This window comes from Mustela nigripes, chromosome 14 (genome assembly GCF_022355385.1).
Source record: "Mustela nigripes isolate SB6536 chromosome 14, MUSNIG.SB6536, whole genome shotgun sequence".
NCBI lineage: Eukaryota > Metazoa > Chordata > Mammalia > Carnivora > Mustelidae > Mustela > Mustela nigripes.
The window spans coordinates 21,081,143-21,097,223 of record NC_081570.1 but is presented as its reverse complement, the minus strand read 5'-3'; the positions used below and the strand labels follow the sequence as shown (position 1 = coordinate 21,097,223).

The window sequence follows — 16,081 nt, the reverse complement described above, 5'->3', positions numbered from 1 at the left end:
AAAAAAAAAAAAAAAAAAAAAGAGCTGCACTTTCCACCACTGGAGCTAGCACACACCCCTCCCAACTGATTTCTTGCCCCATACAGTCTATTCTCCACATGCAACTGAAGTGATCTTTTAAAAATATAAAAAATAGGGGTGCCTGGGTGGCTCAATCATTAAGCGTCTTCCTTCAGCTCAGTTCATGATCCAAGGGTCCTGGGATGGAGCACCGCATCAGGCTCCCTGCTCAGCAGGAAACCTGCTTCTCCCTCTCCTAAGCCCCCTACTTGTGTTCCCTCTTTCAATGTCTCTCTGTCAAATAAATAAATAAAATATTTAAAATAAATGAAATAAAATAAAAAATATACAACTACATAAAACTATAAAAATGTAAATAAATCCTTTTCACTCCCCTGCTCAAAATAACTATGATGGCTTACCATCACCTTAAAATAAAACCAAAGTTCTAACCAAAGCTTATCTAAAATGTCCTCTCGGGGCACCTGGGTGGCTCAGTTAAGTGTCTGCCTTCGGCTCAGGGCATGGTCCCAGGGTCCTGCGATCGAGCCCCACATCAGGCTCCCAGCTCAGCAGGGAGCCTCCTTCTCCCTCTCCCCACTGCTTGTGCTTTCTCTCTCTCACTCTCTCTCAGGTAAATAAAGTCTTTTTTTTCTTTTAAATTTAAAAATCTTTTTAAAAGATTTTATTTATTTATTTGACAGACAGAGATCATAAGTAGGCAGAGAGAGGGGGAAACAGGCCCCCTGCTGAGCAGAGAGCCTGATGTGGGGCTCCATCCCAGGACCCTGAGACCATGACCTGAGCCGAAGGCAGAGGCTTTAACCCACTAAGCCACCCAGGCGCCCCAATAAATAAAATCTTTTTATTTATTTATTTTTATTTTTATTTTTTTAAAGATTTTATTTATTTATTTGACAGAGAGAAATTACAAGTACACTGAGAGGCAGGCAGAGAGAGAGAGAAGGAAGCAGGCTCCCTGCTGAGCAGAGAGCCCGATGCGGGACTCGATCCCAGGACCCTGAGATCATGACCTGAGCCGAAGGCAGCGGCTTAACCCACTGAGCCACTCAGGCGCCCCCAATAAATAAAATCTTAAAAAAAAAAACAAAACTAAACTGTCCTCTCTATTCCTCTCCAACCTTATCACCTATCACTCTCCTATATCCTCGTCCACTGTGGCTGCCTCAGAGCTTCTATAATTCTTTGAACCTATGAAGCCCATTGCAACTTCAAGGCTTTGTTCCTTTTACCTGAAAAGTTCCTTCTCCTAGCTCATCACATGGCTAGCTTCTTCAATTCAGGTCTCTGCTTAAAGCCACCTCCTTAGGGAGGCCTTCCTTGATCACCCTAAAAGACTCATCCCTGCTTTCTAAATTACTTGCCTTTTCCCCTCCAAGAACATGAAAAAAAGATTCTACTGTAAAGTTTAAGTGTATTTATATAATGTATGAATTATAGAGAGGTAGTAAGACACAAGTAACAAATCTAGGAACTCACTGACACACAAGCTTATGAGATATTATAATGACTCTTTAAAAAAAAAAAAAGATTTATTTATTTATTTGACAGAGATCAGTAGTAGGCAGAGAGGCAGGCAGAGAGAGAGGAAGAAGCAGGCTCCCCGCTGAGCAGAGAGCCCAATGCGGGGCTTGCTCTCAGGACCCTGAGATAGTGACCTGAGCCGAAGACAGAGGCTTTAACCCACTGAGACACCCAGGCGCCCCATATTATGACTCTTTTTTTAAGTAAACTCTACCCCCAATGTGGAGCTCAAACTCATGACCCCAAGATTAAGAGTAACATGCTCTACGACTAAGCCAGCCAGATGCCTGTCATCACAACCCTTTTGTATCAAATGATTAGAGCATCCTTTTACATTATGCACAGCAGCAAGTACCCTATGGGTATTTGGAAAGAGCTGTAAGTGCACACAATTGTTCTGGAAACCCTAAACTGATATATATGAGACTCATCTAAAACCAGGTAGCTTTCTCCAATTTTCAGACTCTACCTATCTATATGTAATAGAGAGAGAGCCTGCTTTCTGGCACCATTTATAAAGGCAAAAATTACCTGTGAAGAGCATGACCAGAACCGAGTTCAAAAACTTATTATCGAGTATGGACAAGTAACTTAACTTTTATGAGCCTTGATTTCCTAATCTGTAAAATGGGGATAATAATACTGACACCCCAGTGTTTTCATGAAACTAACAGGATCTGCCTACAGTTGTTAGTGTTCAATAAAATGACCACTGTTGTTGGAATTAGTGCACTTACCTGTTACCTGGAAGGGAGCTTGAATGAGTCGCTGCTGAACTCCCCTGAGTAGCTCCTCTATTTCCTTCTGTATATTGCAGACAACCTCTTCCATCAGCCCTACATCAGCTATTCCTTTCCAGAACATCAAAGTGTCCTCTGACACAAGAGGGATAAGACAAGAAGATAAACAAAGATGCTACGTATACTTAGATACATCTCTACAAATTAAACTCAAAATTATTTCAATTTGAAATGATTTCTTGTTGGGCCATTTCTGGGAAAAATGAAGAAGTTTTTGGAATACTAGCTGCCCCTCTAAGTTGCTAACCAATTATTTGGCCTCTTCAGCAACGTAGGTACTTGGGATAATTGCTCTAATTTGTCATGGCTCGGGCTGTAGGGAGCAGGTTATCTTCCTCCAATAAAGATATAAATAAATATTAAATATTATTTATTTACATAATTTAATTTAAAATTAAATAGTATTTAGTATCTTAAAAGTTAAATAATAAAGACATTAAAGATATACAGGCAAGCCTTGTACAATACAGTGTGAACTGTGAGGGTACACTTATACACAGATTTTTTTTCAATAAATACAGTGCAGTGATGTACTGCACTCATCATTTTTGAATTAAAAAAATGTACTCACGTACTCATCATTTTTAAATTAAACAACTCTTTTCTTATAATTTTCTTAACACTTTCTTTATTTACTTTATTGTAAGAATACAGTATGTAATACATATAACATACAAAACATGTTAACATTTTACCAAACTATGTTATTGGTAAGATTTACAGTTAAGGTGGGGGAGGGCAGGGGATTTTCCCCTGCACAGGAGGCTGGTGCCCCAAACTGCCACCTTGTTCAAGGAGCAACTGTATTCCCTCTAGTCCTATACTTACAAAATAAAATAAAACAGCTGAGTCGGTGGGACGATAAGCTCTCTGAGGGCAGAGGTTTTGTCTTTTCACCTATCTTGGCAATGGAGCCAACTAAAAATAGGCAGCAATAAATATTTTTCAAATGAATTAATGAATGGAGGATGATGTGAAACCCCTCTTGGTCCCCTCTAAGTGAATCATCATTAGTCACCATCCTCTACACCACCTGCTACCTAATTTTTCCTTCCAACACCTTGCAGGTTGGTTTATCTAAGAAACGTTCCAAAGTTGGAGGCAGTGTGACAGGATGAAAAGCATTGACTACAGAGTCAAACAGCTGAATTCAGCTCTGACACTGCTGGTTGTATGGCTGGTCTGAGGCAAGCTGCTGAATTTTTTGAATCTCAATTTCTTCCTATGCAAAATGTGATTGTGCATGGCTGTTGTTGCAATGGATTAAAATAAAATGTCTGCAGCTACAATTATTAATGTGCATGAGAAAAACCACTAAGTAATTAAGAGACCCCCTGTGTCCATGATCATAATGGTGAGAAGGGTCCCAAGACCCTGCAAGGTATCTGAGGCTCAAAGAAAAGTACCTGAAATTTCCTCTGAGTCCTTCTTCACACCCTCCTCTGTAGCCATGGTGACAGCAGCAGTGAGAGCGGAATTCCATTCCAGCCCTGCCTCTTCCATGCTCTCTTCTGAGATGGCAATCTGTGTGATGCTACCTAAAAGCAGTCCATTAGAGGTAAATCCAGTGAATTTCATGAAAAAGTCATAGCTATCCTTTATCTCATACAGCCAAAGAGACCCTGTTATTTTAATATTCTGGCTTTCTGCCTGCAGGTCCATATAGTAAAAACTAGAATCTTTGGTAAACCAGGATGAATATTGGATTTTCTAAAGAAAACCTGTCTTTGAAAAGAAAATGCTTTCTTCTTACTCTGAATAGAAAGGGAAAGATAACTTATAATATTACAAAAGAGCAATCTGCTTCCTGAGCGGTTACATTTTTTAAAAAGATGGAAGGTGAGCATGATTGCTGGGCTGTCTGCCCCAGACTTAGCGAGGATGTGGAGGATCTGAAATAATTTAAGAGAAAAGTATGGTGCTTAGCCAAGAACACTAACCATCTAGAATATCAGAAGTTGTTATAGCTTAATTATCAGGCTATGTATGAGAAAGCAAGAGAAATGAGACCAAAAAAATCAGGCAAGAGATCCATGAATAGCAGATTCACAGAGGAAAAGAACTTGTGCTATTAACATCATCTATTAAGATTTTATTTTATTATTATTATTTTTTTTAAGTAATCTCTCCACCCCAACATGGGACTCGAACTCACAACCCCGAGATCAGGATTCACATACTCTTCTCAGACAGCCAGGAACCCCTCATATATTAAGATTTTAAACAGGGGCACCTGGGTGGCTCAGTCGGATAAGCGTCTGCCTTCCACTCAGGTCATGATCCTGGGGTCCAGGGATCAAGTCTCACATCCCGCTCCCTGCTCAGCAGAAAGCCTGCTTCTCCCTCTGCCTGCCACTCCCCCTGCTGTGCTCTCTGTCAAATAAATAAAATCTTAAAAAAAAAAAAAATTTTAGGTGCACGTGGGTGGCTCAGTGGGTTAAAGCCTTTGCCCTCGGCTCAAGTCATGATCCCAGAGTCCTGGGATCAAGCCGTGCATCTGGCTCTCTGCTCAGCAGGGAGCCTGCTTCCTCCTCTCTGCCTGCTTGTGATCTCTGTCTGTCAAATAAAATCTTTAAAAAAAAAAAAAAAAAGATTTTAAACAAAGAGAATGGAGAGAAATCAAACTGATCCAGACAGATATATAGACAAGAATGGACTCCACATGCTGGAGGATATTAATAATCAAGCAAAAAAGTAATATTGAGGGGCGCCTGGGTGGCTCAGTGGGTTAAAGCCTCTGTCTTCAGCTCAGGTTGTGATCCCAGGGTTCTGGGATCGAGCCCCACATCGGGCTCTCTGCTCAGCGGGGAGCCTGCTTCCTCCTCTCTCTCTGCCTGCCTCTCTGCCTACCTGTGATCTCTGTCTGTCAAATAAATAAATAAATATTAAAAAAAAAAAAGTAATATTGATATGGATAATCAACTAGTGGAGTTTTGGCCAACAAAAAGTAAGTAAATAATTTCATAGCATTTTTTACTTTTCAAGTGAAAGACACCCAGGACCAAAAATTCAAACTGCTAGATATTTTATACTTTCCTGAAGGGAACATAGGTTCTAAGAGATCTGCCTTCCTCTCACCCAATGGTTACTCACAGAGTATTAGGGCTGACCAAGAGAAACCTTTAGTGGTCATTATTAAAACATGGTACTTCCCTTAAATCCGTTAGTGTCCTTACAACTCTATCAGGCATATTTTTAAGTCTTGTGAAAGTAGTTGAGATAAGAATCTTAACTGGACTAACTGAATTTTTTTGTTTTTAAGTTTATGTATGTATGTATGTATATATGTAATCTCTATACCCAGTGTGGGGCTTGAACTCATGATCTCAAGATGAAGAATCACACACTGTTCCAACTGAGCCAGTCAGGCTCCCCTGGACTAACTGAATCCTTAACAATCATCTTTTACATGGCTCTATCTTTCCCAGAGAAGAGCAACGAGCTCTATTCCCAAGGTAAACAATAATGAAGTTAAGCATATGCCCATCTTGCCTCATTTGTGAGGAAGCTTTTTGTGGATCCCTTCCAGGCAGAGCTCTCTGATCTGTACAGCAGCAGATTCTCCAGAGTCCAGTCCAGCCAACCATACATTATCTTTGATACATCTCAACTCAACAGTTGAATACCCTTCATCATTCTACCTTCCTTCCTGACCACCAGTAGAGCAAAGGATTTTCAAAACAATCTAATTTCAAAGATATGCCAAGTGGTACCAAAGTCAGTGGGGCACTGGTGGTTCAGTGGTAGAATTCTTGCCTGCCAAAGTGAGACCACTGAATAAGCATAATAACCACTGAATCATCTTTCTTTAGAGAGAACATGCATGGGGGGCGGGGGGTAGAGAGAGAATCTTAAGCAGGCTCCACACCCAGCACAGGACCTGACGTGGGGCTTGATTTCACAACCCTGAGATGGTGATCTGAGCCGAAATCAAGAGTGGGACTCTTGGGCGCCTGGGTGGCTCAGTGGGTTAAGCCGCTGCCTTCGGCTCAGGTCATGATCTCAGGGTCCTGAGATCGAGTCCCACATCAGGCTCTCTGCTTGGCGGGGAGCCTGCTTCCCTCTCTCTCTCTCTGCCTGCCTCTCTGCCTACTTGTGATCTCTGTCTGTCAAATAAACAAATAAAATCTTTAAAAAAAAAAAAAAAAGAGTGGGACTCTTAACTGAGTGAGCCACCCAACTGCCCCTGAACCATCTTTCTAATGTTTACCATGTAGTTAGAAAGAAATAAGGAAGTACGTATGGCCAACAGGAATCATCTGGGAGAAAACCAAGAGATCTGTTTCTAAAGTATGGAATCACACCCAAGATCAGCATACTTTACAAGGACATCAATGCACATGAGAATTAAAATTAAGAAACACAAGAGAGAAGTAAGGGGGAAAATGTTACTAAAAAACACTGGGTTTTCAGGTGGTTTCCTACCCCCTACCATCAGCCGAAGTGGGTGTCTGCACCACACTTGTCTGCTGTCCGGGCACTGGAGCTCTTGCACTGCTGATCAGAAGATCAAACTTGGTGCTTCTGCAGGTATTGGAGCAAACTTTGTCATGTTGGTAAAAATCAATCTGTCCGGAGTCCATCATTTTCCTGTGTAAGGGGAGAAAAGAAGTACCAGTTCAGCCTGCACTACATCTAGATGGAACTAGGCCTCAGGGACAAATAGAAACAAAGTTGTTGTATCTATTCCATAGATTAGTGAAACCTAATAGGATTAAAAGTCATTAGGTTACAAAAATTCTAATTGGGATTATAAAATTTTCATTGGTCCTGCCCACATTTACAAGTACTCCTCTTCCCTCCCTAGTCTGATCATTAGGAGTATTGTTTCATTTCCCGTTATCACCAAGCTTTAGCTAGGGACACACTCCTGACAACATCTGAGTATCGCCATAGAATCTCATTGAAACCAAACCCAAAAGGGGAAAAGACTAATTCATATATCCCAGCATAACTGAGAATTTTATGATGAGATTCTGATGTATTAGTATTCTTAGACCAGAAAGATCTGTTGCCACTTTTGGAGACAAAACTTCAGCACATTTCTTTCCTTTAAAAAAAAAAAAAGGCTAACAACTGTCCTATAAATACAGTGCAAAGTTGATTATACTAAATCCCCACTATAAAATGCCCTTATAACTGAATTCACAAGACACTGTTATTATAGGCCATGAGCAAAGCCATGGGTTATCTTAATTATAGTAAACTCTACGTTATAACGTTTCTCAGCTTTCACTAAATATCTTTTAGGCATTCTGATTCCTTCTTACATTTGAGGAAAGTTGGCATGTGCTTGTTTTTCTGGGCAAAAGGAACAAGCCAAGAACAATAATGAAAGTTATAAGTATTCTTTCCCAATTTTAACTAAGTACTGATTTCTGCATACAAATCATCTAGAATAATTTCTTTTTTAAAAACATGTCTCGGGCGCCTGGGTGGCTCAGTGGGTTAAGCCGCTGCCTTCGGCTCAGGTCATGATCTCAGGGTCCTGGGATCGAGTCCCGCATCGGGCTCTCTGCTCAGCAGGGAGCCTGCTTCCTCCTCTCTCTCTCTGCCTGCCTCTCTGCCTACTTGTAATCTCTCTCTGTCAAATAAATAAATAAATCTTTAAAAAAAAAAAAAATTAAAAAAAAAAAATAAAAACATGTCTCTCTATAAAATAATATGTGAAGGGGCACCTGGGTGGCTCAGTCGTTAAGTGTCTGCCTTCAGGTCAGGTCATGATCCCAGGATCCTGGGATCGAGCCCCACATTGGGCTCCCTGCTTCTCCCTCTCCCCCTCCCCCTGCTGTGTTCCTTCTCTCGCTGCGTCTCGCTTTGTCAAGTAAATAAATAAATAAAACCTTAAAAAATAAAATAATGTGTGAAGAAAAAATTAACATTCTCAGTGGAAAATACATAAAACTATAAAGAAAACCACTGCTCTTTAAAAAAAATCCAACAACACAGAGATACATTAACATTTTGGCATATTTTCTTCCATTAAATTTTATGTGTATACGTGTAGGTCTGTTTTTTACATAACTAAAATCACAGTTTGACATACATATATATATTTTTAGTAGGCTCCCAACCCAGCATGGAGCCCAATGAGGGGCCTGAATTCACAACCCTGAAATCAAGACCTAAGCTGAAATCAAGAGCCAGATGCTTAACCGACTGAGCCATCCAGGTACCCCTACATATCTACATATCTATATATCTCTATATATTTGTATCCATCTATACATGTATTTTTTTTTAAGTAAGCTCTACAACTAACATGGGGGTTAAACTCACTATCCCAAGATCAAGAGTCACATGCTATACTGAGTGAGCCAGCCAGGCGCTCACAATTTTATATTTTGTTTTCTTTCTTTCATTATATCATATGCATTTTTCCTATAAAAATTCTTTAGAAATATTTTAATAATCTCATAATATTTCATAGTATATACTCATATATGTTTAGATGAGCCATAAATTTTCTTTAGAAATTATATATTGACTGTATATTGAAGCAGACTATAACTTTCTTTTTTTTTAAGATTTTATTTAATTTATTTATTTATTTAGAGCAAGTACAAATGGGAGGAGGGGCAGAGGGAGAGGGAAAAACAGGCTCCTCAAAGAGCAGGGAGACTGATGCTCTGGGATCAGGACCTGAACTGAACGCAGATCCTTAACTGACTCAGCCACCCAGGCGGGTGCCCCTAAAGCAGACTATAATTTTCAACAATGTTGCAATAAACGTCTTTATGCCTGAATCTCTACAAGCACTATAGATTTTTCTTAGGACAGAGTCCTTAAAAAGAATTAAAGACAATGGGTAAAATGTTCTTAAGGGTGTTGATACACGTTCTGCGAGGAACTTTCCAATCCTGACCACAAAAATCCATCAATAGGCGAGTGTTCAAGGAACACTAATTAACGTTAATGTTAATGTTCCTCCCTTTCCAGAGGGAGGAAAATTATAAAAGTAAGCTTACTGCATAAAGATGGGGGTGAGGATATTACACATTCTGAAGTTTATTTCTGTGGTATATTGATGGCAAGCACTGCATTTACTGAACATGATGGTGACTTATCAACAGCGCCTCTGTCTTACCAGATTATCACAGAACTTGTCAACCAGCCTACACTTCTCTGCGGTCGGCATGCTTCCTCAGCACCAGGCTTAGCCCTGCCTGTACTTGGTGATCTCAAGTAGGTTTGTCATCTACCCCCGAGCTTCTTGGCCCAGAAAGTATCCAAACATCCTGACATCAGAAAAAATTTGCCCTAAATGCTGGGAAGAGTGAATTCAAGTCAATCTTCCTTTTCTCACAGTGATTTTAAGAACTGGCTGATGAAGGTTAATACATGGATTGCACGAGCCAATTCTTTAGAGGGAATAAAAAATTTGAATTAAAGAGAAAATCCTGAATTATCTGTATTCTACCATGATTTAGTGTTCCAAAGTCAGCTGGAAGGTATATATGTGCTGAGGGGCGCCTGGGTGGCACAGTAGGTTAAGCACTCAACTCTTGGTTTCAGCTTGATTTCAGCACAGGTCATGATCTCAGGGTCATGAGACCGAGCCCTCTAACAGTCTCTGTACTCAGCAGAGTCTGCTTAAGATTCTCTTTCCCTCTGCCTCTGCTCCTCCTTCTCATGCTCTCTCTCTCTCTCTAAAATAAACAAGTAAATCTTAAAAAAAAAAAAAAAAAACACTCTCCTTCCATCCCCCACTCCGCATTCTTTCTCTCTGAAATAACTTAATAAACCTTTAAAACAAAGTTTGCACTTTTTTGTTTTTTGCTTTATTTTTTATTTTCTTTGCAATCTCTACACTCAATGTGGGGCTCTGAGATCAAGAGTTGCAAGCTCTTCTAGCTGAGCTAACCAGGCACCCCGGTACGTGCTTGTTATTAAAGCTCACCTGAGCATGATTCCACCCAGACGAATGGCTCTCTTCCAGTCTTTTAGGGTGGACTTGCCAGCCAGATGTACAAAATGCTTGGGGCTGATCAACTGATCATTGAACTAAAGTAAAAAGAAAAGTCCCAAATAACCCAAGGTCAACTTAGGCAGGTCAAGAGAAAGAGAAAGGTATCTCTACTTGTTACATATGAAAAATACCCAGATGGCATCTTAAATCATAGCCTTATATCTCCCAGCCTCCTGCCCTGTTGTGCCAGAGAAGATGATCCTTCTCTGGGCACAGTGCCCTGTCCTGGTACAGAGCTACAGAAGACAGGAGGAGGATCAGAGATTAATATACTGATTAGCATCTAAAATCCATTCATGCCCTAAATCAGGCACTTGGGTCCAATGTTGCAAAGGCTATTTAAATAAACAGAAGCAACCTACCAAGCTCTAATGACAAGATTCAGGATGTGGTGGAAAGAATAAGTACCACAGAAACCACTATCACTGCAGAGCCTCAAAACTCGGTAATCCTTAATGATTCTAGGATGATGCCAGCGATGGTGACTACCATCCATTGGTACTGCTGTGGCTACCAAAGGACACAGAATAAGCAATTATTTCCACTTTGTGCTCTCAAGAGAATTTAGTTTTATCAGTAATAATTTTCAATAAACTCTAATGCACACTTCTATAAGGCCTTTTACATATATTATCTCATTTTATCTGCTAGCAACCGTACAGTGTGATTATCCATATTTTAACATACGATTATTCATATTTTAACACATTATTCTCATTTTAACTCTGAAATATTAACTTGTTCAAGGTCACCCAGTCATAGAGACGGGACTCCATTCATTCATTTAACAAACATTTATAGATAAAGATGCCAAGCATCATTCTAGGTGTTGGGGATACACTGGCGAACAATCCAAGTTCTCAGCTCTCACAGAACTTGTGTTCTGCTTGGAATTTGAATCAGGCCAATTTCACTCCAAAGCCCTTTTTTTTTTTTCCTGTGACATTATAGGGACTATAGCCACAAAATTGAAAACATTGATATGGCAAACAAGAGAGAAGAGGCACTAAAAGTATACTCTTTGAAAACAAGAAGCCCCCAAACAGATCCCAGTAAGGAGAAAAGGCAATTACCTTGACACACTTCACATTTATTCCTGGACATACAAACTTCTTCCAGAGGAGAATGGCTTTGCTCTCCCCACAAGTTATGGGGTAAGCAATTTCCATATCCTCATTTGCTTCTATAGTGCTTGCATCTGAAAATGAAAAAAATATATCAGTTATTTATTGAATGCTTTTTCCCAAAAGCTTAATTCAAAATCTCTAGTCTCTTGGTTCCTCGGAGGAGCTAACAGTTCACATTGGCTGGTATCATTTTGGAATCTTCTGGAAGAAGTTTAACATAACAGCTCTCTTACCAAGCTCACCCTATATCCAAGATACTGTCCTATGTACTTTTACATGCTTAATCTTACTTAGTTCTTACAACAATCCTGGGAGGCAATAAGTATTTCCGATGTATGTAGGTGCAACTCGGAAAGTTGAAGTGACTTTCCCAAGGCATATAGCTAAGAAGTGAGAAAGCAGGATTTAAACTCTGGCTTGTCTAGTTTCAAACTTTTTTTTCAGTTTCTTTCCACCGACTGCCTTCCAATCAACACCTCGTACATCCTAATCAGCAACTTCCCTCATGACAGATCAACCTTGAGGCTCTAATTTCTTTGTGGAATTTTTGAAGATGAAAAATCTTTTCAGTACCCTAGCAAACTGATGTTAAATAATCAGCTGACAGGCCTAGTCAGTGGTGTCTCTAGATGCACCATCATCAAACTCATGCAGCACTGGTAGGGCGTACTGGGTTGGGGGAAAAATATAAGGCACAAAAGGCAAGAAATCTCAACCAAGGAAGCTAAGATCAAAGATACCAGAATAACAAAAAGACTTACCAATCCCTTCTTCAATTTTGTGAATCGTGTGAGTTTCTACTGCCACAACTGCTGTGTTGTTCTCGGACCCAGGTTCATAAATCCTGTTGTAAAAGTGTCCATCGATAAACAAACTACATAAATCATGAAAAAATTAATATTCACAGCATGGGGTTAAGAAATTCGTTATAATCTATCTCAAAAGGAATAAAATAAATATACTTTACAACTCTATGTTAGTGCTTTAATAGTTTCCCATTGTATTTAAACTCCAAGCTACCCAGGACTACTTAGCAGCTACGACCATGGACATGAATCAACAACTTTCTCACCTCAAAGGAAAGTTCCTCTTGCTACTGTCTTTACATCACCACTTGTTACTGTTTCACACTAGATTTTCCCTTCATACCTTAAATGCTTATGACATAAAATATTGCTTCAAGTATAAGATTAAGTTATATTATAGAATTATCCTAAGAAGACTAAAAAGTAATATTGTTGGACAATTCAAGACAGGAAGAACCCAGGGAACCTGGGTGGCTCCGCTGATTAAGCATCTGCCCTCTGTTCAGATCTGCTCATTAAGCATCTGCCCTCTGTTCAGATCTGCTCAGGACCCTGAGATTGGGCCCCAAGTGGGGCTCCTCGCTCTGCGGGGAGCCTGCTTCTCCCTCTCCCTCTGCCTGCTGCTACCCCTGCTTGTGCTCTCCCTCTCTCTCACTGTCAAATAAATAATAAATAAAATCTTTAAAAAATCTTTTTTTTTAAAAAAAGATCATTGACCATAGAAGCTGATGTCCTTTGTTGGAATCTAGATACTTTAGTCTTTCTTTAGCACTTTAGCATTTTTCAAATGGTCATAATCAAACTATTGATATGAACAGAGCCTAGTGAAAAAAAAAAGAAAGAAAGAAAAAGGAGAGAGACAGAGACAGAGAGATAGACTATGCCCAAAGTAACTAGCATTAACTAGAAGTATCACTTAGGGAAAGTCTTTGTAAAATGTTTCTACCTTCTGTGGTGCCTGGGTGGCTTAGTCATTAAGCACAGGATTCTTGATTTCAGCTCTGGTCAGCATCTCAGGGTCGTGAGATTGAGCCCTACATCAGGCTCTGCACTGGGTGTGGAGCCTGATTAAAATTCTCTGACTCCTACTCTCCATCCCCACATCCCTCTCAAAAAAATTTAAATAAATAGGGACGCCTAAGTGGCTCAGTCCTTAAGCAACTGCCTTCAGCTCAGGTCCTGGGATCCTGGGATCAAGCCCCACATCGCATCGGGCTCCCTGCTCAGCAAGAGGCCTGCTTCTCCCTCTCCCACTCTTCCTGCCTCTCCATGTCAAATAAATAAATAAATTTTTTTTTTAAAAAAGAAAAAAAATTAAATGGTTTTACCTTCTAAGAAATGGACTCAGATAACCTAATAAAATATACTAACAACATTTAATTTCTATAATAAACTTATTGTACTAACTATTGCATCTTTTTTTAAAAGATTTTATTCATTTAGGGGCACCTGGGTGGCTCAGTGGGTTAAAGCCTCTGCCTTCGGCTCAGGTCATGATCCCAGGGTCCCGGGATCGAGCCTCGAATCGGGCTCTCTGCTCAGCGGGGAGCCTGCTTCCTCCTCTCTCTCTCTCTCTGCCTGCTTCTCTGCCTACTTGTGATCTCCCTCTGTCAAATAAATAAAAATCTTAAAAAAAGAAAAAGAAAAGAAAAAAAAGATTTTATTCATTTATTTGAAAGAGAGAGAGAGAGCACAAAGGGAAAGGGAGAAACAGACTCCCCACAGAGCAGAGAGCCCAATGTGGGGCTCCATCCCATGACCGGAGCCAAAGGCAGACATTTAACTGTCTGAGCCACCCAGGTGCCCCTGCATCTTGTTACCTGAAAGCACCCCCATGGTGACGCCTCTAGCACAGGCCTCTCCTCTTAATTTCACACCAGGACACAGTTTACTTGCTAAATGAATAAACGCTTCTGGATGTCCCATAGCAGTTTGTTGAATTCATTATGTCTAAAATAACCAAGTTCTCTTCCCTCTCCCAAACCACTCTTCTTATATTTCCTATCCCTGTTAATGGCACCACCAAGCACTCTACAGCCTAAGACAGAAGCCTGGGGATTACATCAGATTTTTCCCTCTTCCTCCTCCTCAACTCCCACATACTCAGCCACCAAATCCTACCAGATGTAACTACTTAACACGAGCCAGTCTCCCTGTCTCTTTTTCCTCTGCTACTGCCTTAATTCAGACTGCAGCATCTCTGGTCTAAACTAGTCTCCTTGCATCTCCTGATCTCTATATTCCTATGGAGTGATCGTGTAAACCCCTCCTTAAAACCCTTCAAGAACCCTCTACTTGCTGTTACAAAAAAGCCCCAAATCCTTCATAGGATATTTAAGTTGCTCCAAAATCGGGCCCCTGGTTTCAAGTCTCCCTAAACCTCACCTTACAATCCAAGCCCTAGGGGCACCTGGGTGGCTCAGTGGGTTAAAGCCTCTACCTTCGGCTCAGATCATGATTCCAGTGTCCTGGGTTCAGGCCCCGCATTGGGCTCTCTGCTAGGCGGGGAGCCTGCTTCCCCCTCTTTCTCTCTGCCTGCCTCTCTGCCTATTTGTGATCTCTGTCTGTCAAATAAATAAATCAATCAAATCTTTAAAAATAATAATAATAATAATCCAAGCCCTAGTAATACCAAATTATTTGTGGTTCCCAGAATTGTCATCTTTCACACCTTCCCTCCTTGTTCTACTTCCCCCTTTCCCCAGAACAACCTTCCTCATCTGTTTGTTTGTTTTTTAAAGATTTTATTTATTTATTTGAGAGAGAGCATGGTAAAAAGAGAGAGAGAGAGAGCGCATGCATGCCAGTGCACAAGCATGGGGGTGAGGGAGGGAAAAGTAGGAGCCGAAAGCAGGCCTGGATCCCAGGACCCTGGGATTATGACCTGAGCCAAAGGTAGACGATTAACCAACTAAGCCACCCAGGTGACCCTGTTTGTTTTTAAGATTTTATTTATTTATTTATTTGTTTGTTTTTAAAGGTTTTATTTGTTAGAGAGAGAGCATAGCAGGCAGAGTGGCAGGCAGAGGCAGAGAGAGAAGCAGGATTCCTGCTGAGCAAGGAGCCCCATGCGGGACTTGATCCCAGGACCCTGGGATCATGACCGGAGCTAAAGGCAGTGGTTTAACCGACTGAGCCACCCAGGTCTTCCCAAGACTTTATTTTTAAGTATTCTCTACACCCAATGTGGAGCTTGAATTTACAATCCCAGGATCAAGAATCGCATGCTCTATTGACTGAGACAACTAGGTGCCCTCCTATTTGTTTTTTAATGAGTAGCCTCTATGATGCCTTTTCTTCCAATAAACCCTCCAGTACAATCACTTATCTCCTTCTTTGTCATCCAGCTATACTTCAGGCTTTTGTCACAACACATATAACACTTAATATTATATATTTGTTCAGCTGTCTGCCTCTCCTTAAGCACAGTCTTAGAGGCTCCCGAGAATAGAGATCATGTCTTATTTATTTATTCAATTTTGTATGTCTAGTGTGTCGAATACTAACTAGAACATGACAAGGTACTCAATAGTAGTTGGTCAGTTAATGAGGATTATGATAAATATGAGAAACTACTGCTTCAAGTAAGTTCAGTAAATTCACTCTAAATTGACCAGTATGTGCAAAATCCTTTAAAAGAAATTCAGGGGCACTTGGGTAGCTCAGTGGGTTAAGTCTCTGCCTTCGGCTCAGGTCATGATCCCAGGGTCCTGGGATCGAGCCCCGAGTTGGGCTCTCTGCTCAGCGGGGAGCCTGGTTCCCTTCCTCTTTCTCTGCCTACTTGTGATCTCTGTCTGTCAAATAAATAAATAAAATCTTTAAAAAAAAAAAAAA

At 40.5% G+C, this 16,081-nt stretch overlaps 1 protein-coding gene across 5 annotated transcripts in view; it reads right to left on the bottom strand.

Moving 5' to 3' along the window:
* GMEB1 (glucocorticoid modulatory element binding protein 1) overlaps positions 1–16,081 on the bottom strand; it is a 36,834-nt gene that overhangs the window by 7,454 nt on the left and 13,299 nt on the right. For 4 of the 5 annotated variants that reach the window (XM_059376885.1, XM_059376884.1, XM_059376883.1 and 1 more), the window contains exons 3-8: positions 12,203–12,315; positions 11,388–11,512; positions 10,246–10,349; positions 6,778–6,935; positions 3,752–3,883; positions 2,283–2,420 (exon numbers count right to left, since the gene is read on the bottom strand). In XM_059376885.1, the coding sequence (XP_059232868.1) occupies positions 2,283–2,420; positions 3,752–3,883; positions 6,778–6,935; positions 10,246–10,349; positions 11,388–11,512; positions 12,203–12,315 (770 nt within the window). The remainder of the gene's footprint in view (positions 1–2,282; positions 2,421–3,751; positions 3,884–6,777; positions 6,936–10,245; positions 10,350–11,387; positions 11,513–12,202; positions 12,316–16,081) is intronic. The other variant, XM_059376887.1, reaches the window with a different exon arrangement.